This window comes from Microcebus murinus, chromosome 12 (genome assembly GCF_040939455.1).
Source record: "Microcebus murinus isolate Inina chromosome 12, M.murinus_Inina_mat1.0, whole genome shotgun sequence".
NCBI classification, from domain to species: Eukaryota; Metazoa; Chordata; class Mammalia; order Primates; family Cheirogaleidae; genus Microcebus; species Microcebus murinus.
Genome location: NC_134115.1, coordinates 81505991 through 81523641, shown reverse-complemented (window position 1 = coordinate 81523641; position 17651 = coordinate 81505991). Strand labels below are relative to the sequence as shown.

The 17651-nt window shown below is 48.2% G+C and overlaps 1 protein-coding gene across 4 annotated transcripts in view; it reads left to right on the top strand.

Moving 5' to 3' along the window:
* The window catches only part of TTLL11 (tubulin tyrosine ligase like 11), a 221818-nt gene that overhangs the window by 182001 nt on the left and 22166 nt on the right, over positions 1-17651 (top strand). For all 4 annotated transcript variants that reach the window (XM_012771772.3, XM_076009015.1, XM_076009014.1 and 1 more), the window contains one exon: positions 520-626. In XM_012771772.3, the coding sequence (XP_012627226.2) occupies positions 520-626 (107 nt within the window). The remainder of the gene's footprint in view (positions 1-519; positions 627-17651) is intronic.

The window sequence follows — 17651 nt, the reverse complement described above, 5'->3', positions numbered from 1 at the left end:
GTCCCCTGCTAGCTCCAGCCACCGCCCTCACTAGCTCCAGCTGCGGGAAGGGAGGGCGCTCCACCCGGGACATGGCCCCGGCAAAGGCATCGTCTCGGCTCAGGCCGCCAGAACAAACGTGGCACAGACTGGGCAGCTTAAGCGCAAACGTTTGTTTCTCACAGTTCTGCAGGCCAGGAAGTCTGAGACCCTGGTGCTGGCAGGTGCAGTGTCTGTGAGGCCCCTCCCGGTTTGCAGCCGCCGCCTTCTCCTCGCATCCCCCGTGGGGACAGCAGAGAGGGGAAGAAGGCTCCCATGCCTCTCCTTAGGGGGGCACTAATCCCGCTCACTAGGGCTCCACCCGCATGACCTGCTCACCTCCACGAGGCCCCAGCTCCAACACCATCACACTGGGGCGCTGGGGGCTCAACCTGTGACTTCCAGGGGGACACAAACGTCCAGTCCACAGCAGCACGGAGGAGGGACAGACAGGACAGGGCTGGGTCTCGCAGTGACACGTGTCCCTCCCGTCTCCGGCAGGAACTGCAGGCTCAGCAGCAGCAGCCTGTCCATGGCCGCCGTGGACATCCTCTACATCGACATCACGCGGAGGTGGAACTCCATGGCCCTGGACCAGCGGGACTCAGGTACCTGACGGCCACCCTCACCGTGGCCCACGGGGGCCCCCAAGGCGTGGGTGGTACACTTTCTGTTCCTTCTTGCCAAGGGTGCAGGTGGGGACAGGAGGCAGGTGAGCCTATCAGATCTAGACATTATTCCAGGGATCGAGCTGGGTTTAAAACCGGGGCACAGTCTGCTACCAAATCTTAATCCCACCATCAGCCTCCCTCGTCTCTGCCAAGGCTTTGATCCGTCCATGCTGGGGACCCTCGGTTGTTCACTCATTCGCTCGTCCCTCGCCCACATTTCCCGGCCTTGGGCAGGCCGGGGCACGCGGCGTGTGGCTCTCACCCTGCAGGAAGCCGCGTGGAGTTGGGAGGCAGCCGAGACACCTGTGCTGGGCAGGGTGGGGGGCTCAGAGAAGCCATCAGAGAACCCCATGGAGGACTCCTCAAGGGTGCGCCGAGTACGCTGGTGGACGGGGCGGGCACGGACGCGCGGCAGGGTGTGGCCCGGCCTTGGCGTGGCCACGGGGAGAGGCTGCTGGGCTCTTGCCACCCGAGGAGTTCAGACGGGCTGGAGCACAGAGGGAAGCGGGAAGGGGCAGCGACGGGGTTCCGGGAGCCGGCAAAGCCTTGAACAAGAGAACTGGATCTCGAGCCCCTGGGTCCTGCGGTGAAGGATCCTGTTAGAAGGATCCACCTTTGGCAGGATGAGTTTCTGATCTTTTTCCTCGCAGAGGGAGTTTTTCTAAAAAACTGTAATAGCCGTGACCAGCAGTTGTACAGCTCATCGCAAAACGGCCGAGTCCTTTCATGCATGTTGTCTCATTAACCGTCCCCGCGAACCAGTGCAGTAGGCGCCGGGTCTCATTTCACAGACGAGCAAGCCGCAGCTCAGGTGACCAGATCGCACAGCGACCGTGAGCCCGCAGCACCTGGGCCCCGCCGCACCCGGCTCGCGCTGGCCTCCCCGAGCACGGGGCGCCTGGCGGGGCAGCTTGCTCCTGCGGTTGGGTGCCGCAGACGTGGAGTCAGGGGTTGGGCGGTCCGTGTCAGCCTGGAAAACGGCACCCACAGCACCTGCTCCCAGGGCTGCCCTGAGGTCTTTGGAGGCCTCGCTCACAGCGCAGGGCGGTTACTCCTATCAGTGGACACCGCTTGGGCAGACCCTGGGGGTGGTCTGACAGCTGCTGCTGGCCTGGCAGACCCTGCCCCACACCCCCATGGGCTGGGGATCCTGCCCCACACCCCCGTGGGCTAGAAACTTCCCGGCCGCGAACGTGGCAGGCCCTTCCCACAGGGCACCAGGTCTCGCTCTCAGTTACCATTCACTGCCTGGCTTCGTGTTTGGTTAATTAATGATGGCACCGGCTGCCGGTCGTTGGCTGTTTCCTGTATGCCAAGCTCCCTGCCAGGCACTTGCCATGGGCAGCACTGGCCAGAGTTCTCCTGGAGGTGGGTGAGATTACCTCCATTCGTCCAGAGGAGGAAACTGAGGCTCAGAGACATGGCTGGTGGATACACATGGCTGCGACGCCCACCCAGCTCGGCCCCCTTTCCGGGTTGCTTTCTCCTCCTAATTGATCCCGGAGTAAGATGACCACCGAGCGAGCGCCCCGGTGCTCCGCTTCCTTTAATTCGAAAGCCAGACTCAGGGAACACCAGCAGTCACTGAGTCAACAGGGTCTGCCGCGTCTCTGCAGTTGGCTCCGTGGCAGCCTTCCCCGGCAGCCGGGAGAGGCGTGAGCTGGGGCGACGTCGGGAGAAGCAAGCAGATTAATTATCATTTCGAGGACTGAGCGTGCTCGTGTGACAATCGCGCGGCGGCACTTTCTGCTGATGCCTTCAGAAGGTGAGAAGCGCTTGCTCTGTGGGCCGAATGCGGGAGTCTCCGCAGGATCCTGCGGAGGGGCAAGTGCGGGGGTGGGGCGGCGGCGGCATTATTAAATAGTGAAATTGATCAGTGCAGCAGCAGGAAGCTATTTATCATGTTTTATTGCTTCAAACTAGCATTACCATCTGGCCCATTGTTAATTCTGAGTAGCTTGTCATGTTTCGTTTGCCTCTTAAATTGCTGCCTGTAAGCGGGATCCACGGGGGCTGCCCACAATTCGGGCTCCAGCGAGGTTTTCCGGGGTCTGCCAGGGTCTCTCCATGCTGCTGACCAAGCTAAGAAAATGAGAAAAAAAACACTTATTTTTAGCACATATCAGGGAGCGGATCCGGGGCTTGGGATCTACCAGGCCTTTCGCCATGCGTCAGCCCCCGAGTAGGGGGAGCGACGGCGCTGGCAGTCGCGGCAGTTTGAGATGACGTCATGTGTGCGCATCCCGCGCTGCTAATTCGCACACCAGGCCTTGGAGGTGGGTAATAGTGTCCCACTTTACAGACGAGAATCACAAGGTTCCAAGAGCAAAAGCGACTCGTCTAAAATCCCGTAGCCAGTGAGCAGCAAAGGCAAGATTTGCACTCACGCCCCTGCCTCCTCCCAGGGCGCTGTCCCCAGTGCAGGGCCACAGCCAGCAGCGCTCGTTGGCTCAAGGGAGGGGCTCACGGGGCTGGCGTCAGGGAGACAGCGGCAACAGGGAGGTGAAAAATCAACTCACCCAGCACAGGGCCTGCTGGAAAGACAGAACTGGAGTGGGGGGGACGCCTGCCCCAGGTCCTGTCTCCCCTCCCCCCATCCTTGGAATCTCCACCCCTCATGGGAGGAAATAACAGGGTCTGGGGGTGCTGGGAAGTGGCCTGGGCATTGAAGCCAGGCATGGGGAGCCCGTGCCCCTGGTCTCGGGAGCCTCCACTGGGGCCAGCCAGGACCCAGTCCTTGCCCCCTTCTCAAGGCGGGGGTCCGGCACCCCTGGGTCTCGCAGAGGAGAAGCTGGAGCCAACCACCTTCTTAGGACCACTCGGGAAGCTTTGGGCAGCAAAAGAAGAGGTTTGTCGTTGAGTGGTGGTTCTTCCTTTTGACAAGTGTCAGTGGAAAGACCAGAGACTCTTCTCTCCTTCCCTCCACGGCACAGAGCCGAGGGAGCTGAGGGAGACAGCTTGCCCCATCCCAGACCTGCTGTGGGGCTGACCAGAACGAAGGCTGGAAGAACATGGGTTCTCATGTTCAAAGAGCATCCACGCATCGATCCGTTCATTCATTCATTCAACAAACAGCTAACGAACGTGTTACCAGGTATTGGGCCCTGCAGGAATATGAAGATAAATTACTTACAGATCCTAGTCTCTTAAGAAAAAAAAAATAGAGAGCATTTACTCTGCAAGGGAAACTTTAAAAGTGTTTGTTATGAATTATCTCACCTACTTCTCACACGATCCTGTGAGATCAGTGTTGTCGTTCCCATTCGGCAGATGAGGAACCTGAGCTTAAAGGGGTGAAACTAAACAGACGTGTCAAGTATTGCAGTGGGAACGCTGGGATTGGAACCAAGGCCAGTCTGACTTCAGAGCCCACTGCCCTTCCCTTGATACCCAGTGTCCCTCGGGCACACAAAGGAATACACGCACGGCTGACAACTGTAATGGCACGACCAGGGGCGAAGGAGCAGAGGAGGGCTGCTCTGAGGGTGAAGAGAGAACACACACGTAGCATGATGTGTGACCCAGAATGGGCACCCACTGTGTGTTCCGTATCCTCCAGGGAGTAGCACATGGGCCCCGGAACACGCAAAGGCATTTCTCGCGGTCCCCAGTGAGTGATGAGTAGCCAAGTGCCGATGTAAAAGATGCCTTGCGTCCTTGGTGCAGGGAGTTCCGAGTGTGGGAACCCCGGCTCCCAGCAGAGGTGGTCTCGCTGGCAGGGTCTTCCGTCCCTCCTCTGAATGCCCAGTGCAAAACGCCAGCCGCTCTGGATCACCCACGCCCAGCACCAGCTGCGTCAAAGTGCTGACGCATGCTCCCCTCTCCTGGAGCTGGCCGGACCCTCCTTCTGCCCTAATGAGGCTTCAGTGCCCACCAGAGGGGTTAACCAGATCCCCGATGCTTGAGATCCTTATGAACAGAAATAACCCACATGTGGAGACCTGGCCATTGAGATTGGAGAGGAAAAATGGTACTTGAAAAGATTAGTGAGGAAAAAAATCAAAACTGGCGAGAAAAAGCATGCACATTACGAAATCAAAATCTCAAACCATCCCTAAAGGTTTGGTTTTGATTGTTTCGTTTTCTTATTGGACCTCAGGTGCGTAGTATTGGATTAACCATCATCCCTGGTTCATGAGAGATTTCCATCATGGTCCATGCGTAGCCTGATTTTATTTAGTTAGCTTTTTAAATTAGCTGTTTGTAATAATGGAATGAGCATCCGCAAACTCACCACCCAAAACAAAAGGCAGGACTTGGCAATGACCTGCAGGTGGCTCTGCCCCAACACCGGCCATCCCCCCGGCCATCCCCCGCCTCCCCCACCCGAGGAACCCTCATCTGCACCCTGTGCTCGTGGCTCCCTGAATAGGCTTGCCTCCTCTCTGCTAGAGTGTCAGCGACTGTTCAGGAGCTTGATGGAATCTAGTAACGTGCAGTCTCACGCTCTCCAGCATGCCAATGTAATTGTCATTTTTTTTTTAAATTAAGGATCCTAATTTCCAATTCTAGAATTTCCAGCAGAACACAGAAATCTAAATGAGGATGTTATCAGCAAAACTGGGATGTCACAGCCCTCTCATTGCTCAGAATCAAATGAAGAAACAAATTTGTCGTGAAGATGCATTTATTTCATGTAAATTGCACTTGCAAACTCCTTCTTATCATGGAGGCTTTGCCCTCAACTCTTTCCACAGTAAATTTCACATCTCCATGGTAAGAGAGGAGGACAGCTTCAAGATTAGGCAGTAAAAGGCGACAATGCTGGCACCAGCTATGAGAGGCAAACATTTCACTTGCAAAGGCAGCATCTGAGCCAGGCAACTGGACATCTTCTCCATATAACATGAGTCGGATCTCTGGGGGCTTCTGAACCTTTGTTTACTTCAGATCATCAGCCAGATGTTTTGCTGTTTTATGACATAAGCTAAAGGTCCCTCCCAGTAACCAATGGAAACATGATTGCAAGGAAAGAAAAAATGGATTGGGGAGCCTTCCTCACCTCCTCTTCCCATGAGAGCTCACACACACACACACACACACACACACACACACACACCTTGCACAGAGAGAGAAATCTAAAAATGGCATAGTTTAATGTCTGATATTTGTTGCATACTCTTTGACCTAAATAAGAAGCATTTCTCCCACTGCCTGCTGAACTCCCCGAGTTACATGCTCCCCTCCTGGGGCCGCCTAGGTTTGCTGGCAATAGACTCTGGAATCACACAAACCTGGTTTTAAATCTGGGCTTGATAACGTGCTAGCTCTGTGACTGCAAGCAAGTTGTGTAACTTCCTCCGAGCCTCAAGTTCATCATCCATAAAGTGGAGACAATAGTGGTACCTGCCTCATAAGAACCTGGGTGTGGGTGAAGGGAAACAGCATGGCGGGTGCTCGGAGCAGCGTCTGCCCGCAGGAAATGCTCAGTCAGTGGGGCATCCAAATGTCACTGTAGTGATCCCGTTGCTCTCACGGCGCTCCTTTCTTGGGAAATGCTTCCTGGGCACCTGCTGCCAGGTGCTCTGCAGGTGCTGGGGACAGAGACAGGACTCTTCCTCAGTGCCTGACAGAGTGCCAGGCCCTTGCCATCCTACCCTGCAAAGACGGGGACGGGGTTGGGCACTGTGGGGCCGTAGGGCAGTAGGACTTGCAGCGCTGTGGGAAGCCAGGACATCAGCTGCCTGCGGACTCCAGTCTCACGGCCCTACCCCCGGGGAGAGCAGCTGAGAGATGAGGGCCTTGGAGGCTGGCCCCCTGTCCCCTCTGCGTCCCTCCCACCACTGGCCTCATACTCAGGTCCTCTCCGTTGGGCCCTTGCCTTCTGCAGAAACCCCTCCCCTCGTGCACCACTGCCTGGGCCTCTTCCCCAAGAAGCCGCCTCGGCGTTCAGCTGGGCCGGGTGCCCTCTCGCCTGCCCAGCAGCCCCCAGCGCCGCCCACGACCACTGCGCTCCCTACATACCGCAGAGGAGGGGCAGGGTCCGCCCCTGGCGTCAGACCGACCTCCCGAAACCGAGCTGGGAACCCTCGTGAGGCCCAGCGCTGTGCCTGGCATACAGTAGGTGCTCTGCAAACCCACACGTGTCAGCCCCGACAGCCCGCTGATCCTGTGGGTGGCTGGTCTCGCTGCCACCTCCCACCAGAGTCCCTCAGCCGACTAAGGCGAGTCATCTGGCGCCTGCACGTTCATCAGCTGCAGTGAGCCCCGCTGAAATGTGTCTGGCGAACGCTGTGCTGAGATGTTTGGAAGTATTTCCGTTTGGAATGCTCAGCGAGGTCTCTTACACGCCCCTCCCCTCGGAGACGGGAGGCCAAGGGTGAGTGGGCCAGCTTCGCACGGCGCCTCCCGCGGTGTCGGGCACGAACGATGCTCCTCAGCCTTGAAATTACCTCCAGCCAGGCGGGCCTCTCTGGGTGGGTGCCCCACACGCTTACGGAACAGTCAGCTCAGAGTTGTTTGTAATAAAAGCAAGTGCGCCCACAGAGATGCCAGCTCGACCTCCCTCCCTCTCGCGCAGGGGCCTGCCGAAGTGCGGGCTGCGTCCCGCGTGCTGACTTCTCCCCGGAGGGCGGCCAGGCGGCGTGGGTTCGCCTCTGCCGCCCCTCTGTCCGGCCGGCACCTGTCCTTCCTCAGTCACCTCGAGCGTGGAGAGAACAGGATCTCTGCCCATTGTCTGGCTCCACCCCCAAAACACAGACAAAAGGGAGAAATCGGAATTATATTTTAAGTAGACTCTCCCTTTCCTTGCACCTGTTGCACACACAGACCGCGCAGGAACAGCGGCAGCGGATTCAGTGCCGAGAGGAGCCCGCAGCCAGGCAGGCTGGCTCCAGCTCTCTGCCACCTGCTGTCGCAGAGCCCTGAGGGGGGGGCACTGCACCTCTGGGAGCCTCGGCGTCCTTTAAAACAGGGCAGACGACATCCACCTGGGGTTGCTCTCAGGATGTAGTCAGGGAGTGTGCGCCTGGCCCAGCCGTAGGTCTTTGGCTGTTTGTAGCCACCGGCGTCGTTCCTGGCAGGTGTGTGTGCTTTGCAGACCCACCTGGCGACCGGATGCGCGCACTGTGGGTGAGCTCAGTCTCGTTACCGCGTCCCCCTGTGCAGAGGAGGAAACCGAGGCTCGGAGGGATAAAGTCACAGCTCCCGCAGCCAGGACAGAACAGGGACCGGCGCAAGTCTCAGTCCTGGGCAGCGACAACAGTCAGGAGTGCATGAAGATGGGAGTGCCGTGCCAGATCCCAAACTGTCCCCAGGCCCGAGAGTCGGCAGAGCCGTGTTTGGTAAGGCGCTGTAGTCCCTGGCCTTGGCCCAGGCTGACATCAACGACAGGCAGGTCCAGGGAGCTCTCCAGCCGCGAGGGCTTCTCCCCAAACCCCTCTCGTCTCCTCCTCCAGCCGGGTGGAGTCAGTAGAACGTTTGCACACGCTTTACCGTCATAAAACACGTCACCAAGTGCTCCAGGTGGCACTGGGGGCGGGGAATTTTCTTACCCCTATTTAGAGCTGAGGAAATAGGGATTGGACAGGTCGGGCCACCTCCAATGGCCCCTGCTAGAATGTGGCGGCACCTGGACCAGGACCCAGATCTCCTAACCAAATCTCTGGCGGGCTCCTCGTGACTGCCCGTGGCTGCCACAAACACCAGCTACATGTACCAGGCACCTAACAGCCTAGGTGCTCTGAATGAATTTTTTTTAAAAAAATTAATAGGCTTTATTTTTTAGAACAGAAAAATCTAACAGGTAGCACAGAGAGCTCCCACACATTGCCCCTGCCCGAGCACACAGCTGCCCTGTAACACCGCCGTGCAGCGCTGTGGCACATTCGTTGCCATTCATGAACCAGCACAGGTGTGTTGTTATTGACTGAAGTCTCTAGTTTGCATTGAGGTTCACTCTCTGTGTCGTACCGTTCTGTGGGGTTTGCCGAGTGCCTGGCGTCATGTACCCATCACTGCAGTATCCTACAGAGTAGTTTCACTGCGTAAAAGTCCCTGTGTCCCACCTGTTCCTCCCTCCCCCGAGCTTCGGCAACCACCCATCTTTGTGCTCTCTACGGCTTTGCCTTTTCTAGAATGTCGGATAGTTGGAATCATAGTGTATTCTACTTGGCCTTTGCAGATGGGATTTTTTCACTCAGCAATACACATTTCAGGTCTTTTTATGGCTTGCTAGCTCTTTTCTTTTTGTCTCTGAATGATAGACCACTGAATGGATGTGCCACCATTTGTTGATCTCTTCTCTTCCTGAAGGACATCTCGGTGGCCTCCAGTCTTTGGCAATCTTGGATAAAGCTACAGTAAACATTCACATGCAGTTTTTCTATGTGACATATGTTCTCTACATGGTTGGGCAAACACCCGGGAATGTGATTGTTGGATTGTGTGATGCGATGGTTCATTTCGGGTGTCCACGTGACTGCATTAAGGACTATCTAGAAAACTGGCAAAGCGGGAATATCCACCCTCAGTGTGGGTGGGTGCCATCCACCAGGGCCCAGATAGAACAAAAACAGCAAAGGAAAAGCGATTTCCTTTCTCTCTCTCTCCCTGTCCTGGAGCTGGGACACTCTTCTTCTGCCCTTGGACATCAGAACTCCAGGCATTCTGGCCTTTGGACTCCAGAATGCACACCAGCACCCCCCATCCCCACACCTCCCGCTTCTCAGGCCTTAGGCCTCTGAGTCACACCGCCAGTGTCCCTGGTTCTAAGGTGGTCAGATGTGCACTGAGCCACACCGCTGGCACCCAGGGGCTCCAGCTTGCAGACGGCCTGTCCTGGGACTTCTCAGCCTCCATAATTGAATGAGCCAAGTGCCCTAATAACACCCCCTCATATGTCTATATCTATTATATATATATCTACCTATATATGCAGTCAGCCCTCCACATCCATGTGCTCACATCCACAGATTCAACCAGCCACAGATCAAATAGCATTTATATTGTATTAGGTGTTAATATTTTAAGTAATCTAGAGATGACTTAAAGTATTAATATATGAAAGGATTGCCTAAGTTATATGCAAATACTATGCCATTTTATATCAGGGACTTGAGCATCCACAGAATTTGGTATCCATGGGGTTCCTAGAACCAATTCCCTACAGATACTGAGGGACAACTGTGTGTGTGTGTGTGTATGTGTGTGTCCTATTGCTTCAGTCTCTCTGTCTCCCTGGAGAATCTAAGTAATATGTCTAGTAAGGCTATGTTTAGCTTTGTAAGAAACTGCCCAACTGTCTTCCAAAGTAGCAGCACCATTTTGCATTCCCACCAGTAATGAATGAGAGTTTCTCATTGTTAACACTTGGTATAGTCAGTTTTGGGGCTTAGCCATTCTAATAGGTGGTGTAGTGCTACCTCGTTGTTTTAATTTGCAATTCCCTGAAGGCATTTTATGTTGAATATCTTTTCCCATGCTTATTTGCCATCTGTATGTCTTCTTTGCTGAGGTGTCTATTCAGATCTTTTGCCCATTTGTTAATTGGGTTATTCATTTTCTTTTCTTTTCTTTTCTTTTTTTTTTTGAGACAGTCTCTCTTTGTTGTCCGGGCTAGAGTGAGTGCCGTGGCGTCAGCCTAGCTCACAGCAACCTCAAACTCCTGGGCTCAAGCAATCCTACTGCCTCAGCCTCCCGAGTAGCCGGGACTACAGGCATGTGCCACCATGCCCGGCTAATTTTATATATATATATATATATATCAGTTGGCCAATTAATTTCTTTCTATTTATAGTAGAGACAGGGTCTCGCTCTTGCTCAGGCTGGTTTTGAACTCCTGACCTTGAGCAATCCGCCCGCCTCGGCCTCCCAGAGAGCTAGGATTACAGGCGTGAGCCACCGCGCCCGGCCGGTTATTCATTTTCTTATTGTTACATTTTAAGAGTTCTTTGCATATTTTGGAGGCAAGTTCTTTATCAGATATATATTTGGCAAATATTTTCTCCTAGTCTGTGGCCTATCTCTTCATTTTATTAATAATGTCTTTCTCAGAGTAGTTTTTAATTTTAGTAAGGTCCAACTTAACAATTTTTTCTTTCATGGATCTTGCTTTTGTTATTGTATCTAAAAATGTAATAGCCAAACCAAAGATCACCTAGATTTTCTCCTGTGTTACTATCTAGAAGTTTTACAATTTTTTATTTTATGCTTAGGTCTATGATCCATTCTTAGTTAATTTTTGTGAAAGGTGTAAGGTCTGTGTTTAGATTTTAATTTATTGATTTATTTATTTTGCATATTGATGTCCAATTTTCCATCACCATATGTTGAACAGGCTATCCTCCTTACAGTGAATTTTGAATTTCATTTGCTCCTTCATCAAAGCTCAGTTGACTATATTTTGTGGGGCTCTGTCTGGGCTCTCTATTCTGTGACATTGGTCTAATTATCTATTCTTTCACTAATACCATGCTGCTTTGATTGCTACAGCTTATAGTAAATTTGGAAGTTGGTAGTGAGTGTCAGTCCTCTGACTTTGTCTTCTTCTTCAGTATTACATTGCTATTCTGGTCTTTTGTCTTTCCAAATAAATTTTAGAATCATTTTGTCAGTAGCCACAAAATAACTTGCTGGGATTTTCCTTTGGATTGTGTTGAATCCATACATAGAGTTGGGAAGAACTGGCATCTTAACAATATTGATCTCCCTGTCCATGAACATGAAATCTCTCTTTATTTATTTAGATCTTTTATTTCTTTCATGTAAATTTTGTAGTTTTCCACATATAGATCTTGCTCACATTCTGTTAGATTTATATCTAAATATTTTATTTCATCTTATTTGGTGCTAATGTAAATGGTGCTACCTTTTTAATTTCAAATTCCAATTGTTCTTTGCTAATACACAGGAAAACAATTGACTTTTCTGTAATAACCTTTTATCCTATAACCTATAAGTGACTATAGTCACTTATTACTTCCAGACATTTCTCTCTTAATTCATTGGGATTGTCTACATTGACAGTCATGTCATCTAAGAAAAAAGACAGTTGCATTTCTTCCTTCCCAATCTGTATAATTTCCATTTCCTTTTCTTATCTTATTGCATTAGCTAGTATTTCCAGTAGGATGTTGAACAGGAGTAGTGAAAGGAGACATTCTTGCTTTGTTCCTGATCTTAGGAGGAAATCATCTAGTTTCTCACCAGGAAGCTATAGGTTATTTGTAGATATTCTTTATTACATTGAGGAAGTTCTATTCTCTTCCTAGTTTGCTGAAAGCTTTTATTTTATTTACTTTTTTTTTTTTTTTTTTTTTTTTTTTTTTGAGACAGAGTCTCACTTTGTTGTCCAGGCTAGAGTGAGTGCCGTGGCGTCAGCCTAGCTCACAGCAACCTCAAACTCCTGGGCTCAAGGGATCCTCCTGCCTCAGCCTCCCGAGTAGCTGGGACTACAGGCATGCGCCACCATGCCCGGCTAATTTTTTATATATATATCAGTTGGCCAATTAATTTCTTTCTATTTATAGTAGAGACGGGGTCTCGCTCTTGCTCAGGCTGGTTTTGAACTCCTGACCTTGAGCAATCCACCCGCCTCGGCCTCCCAAGAGCTAGGATTACAGGCGTGAGCCACAGCGCCCGGCCTTTTTTTTTTTTTTTTTTTTTTTTTAGTAGAGATGAGTTTTTGCTGTGTTGCCTAGGCTGGTTTTGAACTCTTGGCCTCAAGCTATCCTCCCACCTTAGCCTCCCAAAGTGCTGAGATTACAGGTGTGGGCCACCATACCTGGCCTGAAAGCTTTTTAAAATCATGAATGGGTATTGGATTTTGTCAAATGCTTTTACTAATCTGTCAGCATGATCATATGATCTTTCTTGTTTAGCCTGTTGATGTGATTAGACTAATTGATTTTTGAATGTTAGGGCAGCCTTGCATACCTAGACTAAATCCCATTGGTCATCATGGTATATAATTCTTTTTATACATTGTCAGATTTGATTCACTGATATTTTGTTGAGGATTTTTGTATTTATGGTAGTGAGAGATATCAGTCTGTAGTTTTTCTTTCTGGTAATGTGATTACCTGGTTTTGGTATTAGGGAAATTTTAGCCTCATAGAATGAGTTAGGAAGTATTTCCTCTGATTGTATATTCTGGAAGAGATTGTAGAGAATTTGTATCACTTCTTTCTTAAATATTTGATAGAATTCACCAGTGAACCTATCTGGGCCTGTGCTTTCTTTTTTAGAAAGTAGTTATCATTCAATTTTTTTTTTTTTTTTTTTTTTTTTTTTGAGACAGAGTCTCACTCTCTTGCCTGGGTTAGAGTGCTATGGCGTCAGCCTAGCTCACAGCAACCTCAAACTCCTGGGCTCAAGCAATCCTTCTGCCTCAGCCTCCCCAGTAGCTGGGACTACAGACGTGTGCCACCATGTCCAGCTAATTTTTCTATTTTTAGTAGTTTGGCTAATTTCTTTCTATTTATGGTAGAGACGGGAGTCTTGCTCTTGCTCAGGCTGGTCTCGGACTCTTGAGCTCAAGCAATCCTTCTGCCTCGGCCTCCCAGAGTGCTAGGATTACAGGTGTGAGCCACCATGCCCAGCCCATTCAATTTCTTTAATAGATATAGGCCTATTCAGATTGTATGTTTTTCTTTTCTTTCTATTTTTTTCTTCTCCTCCTCTCCAGATTGTGTATTTTTTCTTTTGTGAGTTTTGATAAATTGTGTCATTCAAGGAATTGGTACATTTCTTCTAATCAAATCTGTGGGCATAATATTCCTTTATTATCCTTTTAATGTCCATGGGATCAGTAGTGATGGTTTCATTTCTGATATTAGTAATTTATAATTACTAATTAGTAGTCTAATAATATATCTCTCTCTCTCTGTTTTCTTAGTTAGCCTAAAAAGATGTTTATCAATTTTATTGATCTTTTCAAAGGACCAGCTTCTGGTTTCATTGATTTTCTCTATTGATTTCCTGGTTTTAATTTCATTAATTTGTGTTCTAATTTTTATTTCTTTTCTTCTGCTTATTTGGAATTTAATTTGCTCCTTTCCTAGTTTCCTAAAATGGAAGCTTAGATTATTGATTTTAGATCTTTCTTCTTGCCTTAATATATGCATTCAATGCTTTACATTTCCCCCTAAGTACTCCTTCACCCCCTAAGCATCCCACAAATTTCAATAACTTCTATTTTAATTTTCACTTAGTTCAAAATATTTTAAAATTTCTCTTGATATTTCTTTTTTGGCCCATATGTGGTTTAGACGTGTACTACTTAATCTCCAAATATAGGGGGACTTCCCAACTATCTTTCTATTCTAGAATTTTAATTTAATTCTATTGTGGTCTGAAAGCATGCTTTGTATAATTTCTATTCTTTTAAATTTGCTAAGGTGTGCTTTATGGCCTGGGATGTAGTCTGTCTTGGTGAATGTTCCCCATGAAGATGAGTGTATATTCTGCTCTTGTTGGATAAAGTATTTTCCATATGGCAGTTAGATCCAGTTGATTGATGGTGCTGTTCAGTTCAACTGTATCCTTACCAATTTTCTGCCTGCTGGATCTGTCAATTACTGATAGTGGGATGTTAAAGTCTCCAGCTACAAGAGTAGACTTATCTATTTTTCTTTTCAGTTTTTATCAGTTTTGTCTCACATATTTTGACATTCTGTCGTTAGGCTCATACATGCTAAGGATTGTTATATTTTCTTGGTGAATTGCCCCTTTTATTATTATCACTACCTTTATCCTTGATAATTTTCATTGTTCTGCAGTCCACTTTGTCTGAAATTAATATAGCTACTCCAGCTTTCTTTTAGTTACTGTTAGCATGGTATATCTTTATCCCTTCAGTTTTGATCTATCTATGTTTTCATGTTTAAAGTGGGTTTCTTATAACCATGATTGGGTCTCGTTTTTTTATCCTCTCAACAGTCTCTGGTTTTTTTAATTGCTATATTTAAGCCATTCACATTTAACATAATTATTGACATAATTGGATTGCTAACCACCATGTCTGTAATTGTTTTCTGTTCATTGCACTTTTTCTTCATTTCTCTCTTTTTCTGCTTTCTCTGGTTTTAACAGAGCACTTCATATGAATCCATTTTCTCTTGTCTTTTAGCATATCAATTATACTTCTTTTTATTTAAAAAATGGTCATTATCCTAGAGTTTGCAATATGCATTTCCAGCTAATGAGTCCATTTTCAAATAACACTATGCCACTTCACCAATAATGCAGGTACCTTTTATAAGGGAGTGCCTGAATTCCTCCCTCCCATCCTTATAACATTGCTATCTTTATTTCACTCTCCCCGAGGCTATAATCACCCAATACATTGTTGCTATTATTAACTTGAACAATTATCTATTAGACCAATTAAGAATAAGAAAAAAAAAACGTTTATCTTCAATTATTTCTTCTCTCATGCTCTTCATTTCTTTATAAGATCTGAGTTTCTGTCTTACATCATTTTTCTTCTCTCTGCAAAACTTCTTTCAACATTTTTTACAAAGCAAGTCTACTGCCAACAAATCTCTTTTGATTGATTTATTTATTTATTCATTTATTTTTGGTCTGAGAGAATATTTTCTCTTCATTTTTGAAGGATAATTTCACCGGATACAAAATTCTAGGTTGGTGGGGTTTCTTTTTTCAATACCTTAAATATTTCACTTCACTCTCTTCTTGCTTACGTCGTATTAGGTAAGGTGGCTGGCATAATTCTTATTCTTGTTACTCTATAGGTAAGGTATTCTTTTCCATCTGGCTTCCTTCAAGATTTCTCTTTCTTTCTGGTTTTCTGTACTGTGAATATGATAAGTCTAGGTGTTGTTTGTTTGTATTTGTCCTGCATGGTGTTCTCTGAGCTTCCTGGATCTGTGGTTTCGATGTCTGCCATTAATTTTGGAAAATTCTCAGCTATTATTACTTCAAACATATCTTCTGCTACCTTCTTTATTCTCTTTCTGGTATTCTCATTACATGTATATTATATCTTTTGTCATTGTCCCTCTGTTCCTGGATAGTATCCTTTTTTTTCCGTTCTTATTTCTCTTCGCATTTCAGTTTGAGAAGTTTCAGTTTGGGAAGTTTCTATTGACATATTTTCAAGCTCACAGATCCTTTCTTTGGCTGTATCTAGTCCACGGATGAGCCCATTGAAGGTATTCTTCATTTCTGTTATGGTGGGGTTTTTTTTATTTGTTTGTTTCTAGCATTTGTTTTTGATTCTTAGAGTTTCCATCTCTCCTCTTACATTCCCATATATTCTTCCTACTTTTTCCATTAGAGCCCTTAACATAGCAATCACCATCATCATCATCTTGTATTCCCCATCAGATATTTCCAACATCTGTGTCCTACCTGAGTCTGGTGATGATGCCTGCCTCTCTTCCCACTGTGTTTTTTCTTGCCTTTTGGCAGGACTTGTCATTTTTTTTTTTTTTGAGACAGAGTCTCGCTTTGTTGCCCAGGCTAAAGTGAGTGCCGTGGCGTCAGCCTAGCTCACAGCAACCTCAAATTCCTGGGCTCAAGCAATCCTTCTGCCTCAGCCTCCCGAGTAGCTGGGGCTACAGGCATGCACCACCACGCCGGCTAATTTTTTTTCTATATATATTTAGTTGGCCAATTAATTTCTTTGTATTTATAGTAGAGACAGGGTCTCACTCTTGCTCAGGCTGGTTTCAAACTCCTGACCTCAAGCAATCCGCCTGCCTCAGCCTCCCAGAGTGCTAGGATTACAGGCTTGAGCCACCGCGCCCGGCCTGGACTTGTCATTGTTTGGCAGATACTTCAGCCATGAAGTATCTGGTAATAGGAACTGAGGCTTTCGGGCTTTTAGCGTGAGGTTTTATATTTATCTTGCTAGGAGCTGGGCTGTATTCGATGTTTTCTGTAGTTGTGGAGTCAGAGGCTTCGGTTTCCTCTAATTTCCTTGGTTTTATTTTCGCCCCCTGTTGTCTTTGGGTTTCCCTAAAAACTCCCCCTTAAACGGAACCTTTGTCCCGCAGCTCTCTCAGTTGTAACCCACTGTTGTTACACGGGAGCCCTGTGGATGTGGGGGCAAGGCGCTCAGGAGAGAAAACATTCTATTAATATGATCTTAAGATTAAATCTCAGCCTCTCAGTGGGCTTGAGTCAGTGGGTTGTGACTTTCAGATGTGTTTCTTAGCCTATTTCTCCTCCCCTAGTGTGAGGAAGCCTCTAGCCCTTTCTGCAAAGGCTAGGAAGGTTGGCGTCTAGTTGCCCACGGCCCTGCTGGGCACAACCTCAGCTAAAGTAGTTTCCCCTGTGGGCAGGGCTTGTTAGGAAAGTAAGTGCTCAAGCCATGTTCCAAATGGTCGCTTTCTCCCACCCCTGCCTGAAGCATGAGGGCACTTTTTCCAGTCTTTCCCTTGAGAAAGGTAAGCTGAGCACAACTGTGATTCTCTGCATTTACCTGTCTCTCCGGTTTTCAGGGTGGCAGTTTGCCCTGTGACCTCAGTACTTTGATGGATCTAAGAAAAGTCATTGATTTTCAGTCTGCTCAGCTTTTTTTTTTTTTCTTGTTGTGAGGATGGATGTGATGACTTCTAAGCTCTTTGCATGTTGGAGCTGAAACTGAAGTCCTCTGTAAGCACTTTATACATTTCCTGCCAGTCCTAAAAGTCAAGCTGTCTATTCCAGGTTACAAAGAAGAAAGTTGAGGCTCAGAGAAGTTAGGTAATGTGCCCAAGGTCACCTAGCTAGTGAGCGGTAGAGCCAAAATTCTTTGTCTTCAGAAATAAAAATAAAATCCTTAGTCCCCCAACCAACTGAACAGAACCCCCCTCTTGGCCAAGGGGACCCCAGAGAAACTTTAAAACCTGAGTCCCCAAGCCAGGATGGGATGGAAGGTCAGATGTGCCTTGTTATACCCCACCCATCACTACCCATCATTGGACTTTCCTTCCGGAGAGTGAAATAGAAACCAGCCCTTTCAAAAAATCAGCTAGACCACTGCTGTCAACCAACTGCCTGATGCTGCTCCTCCCT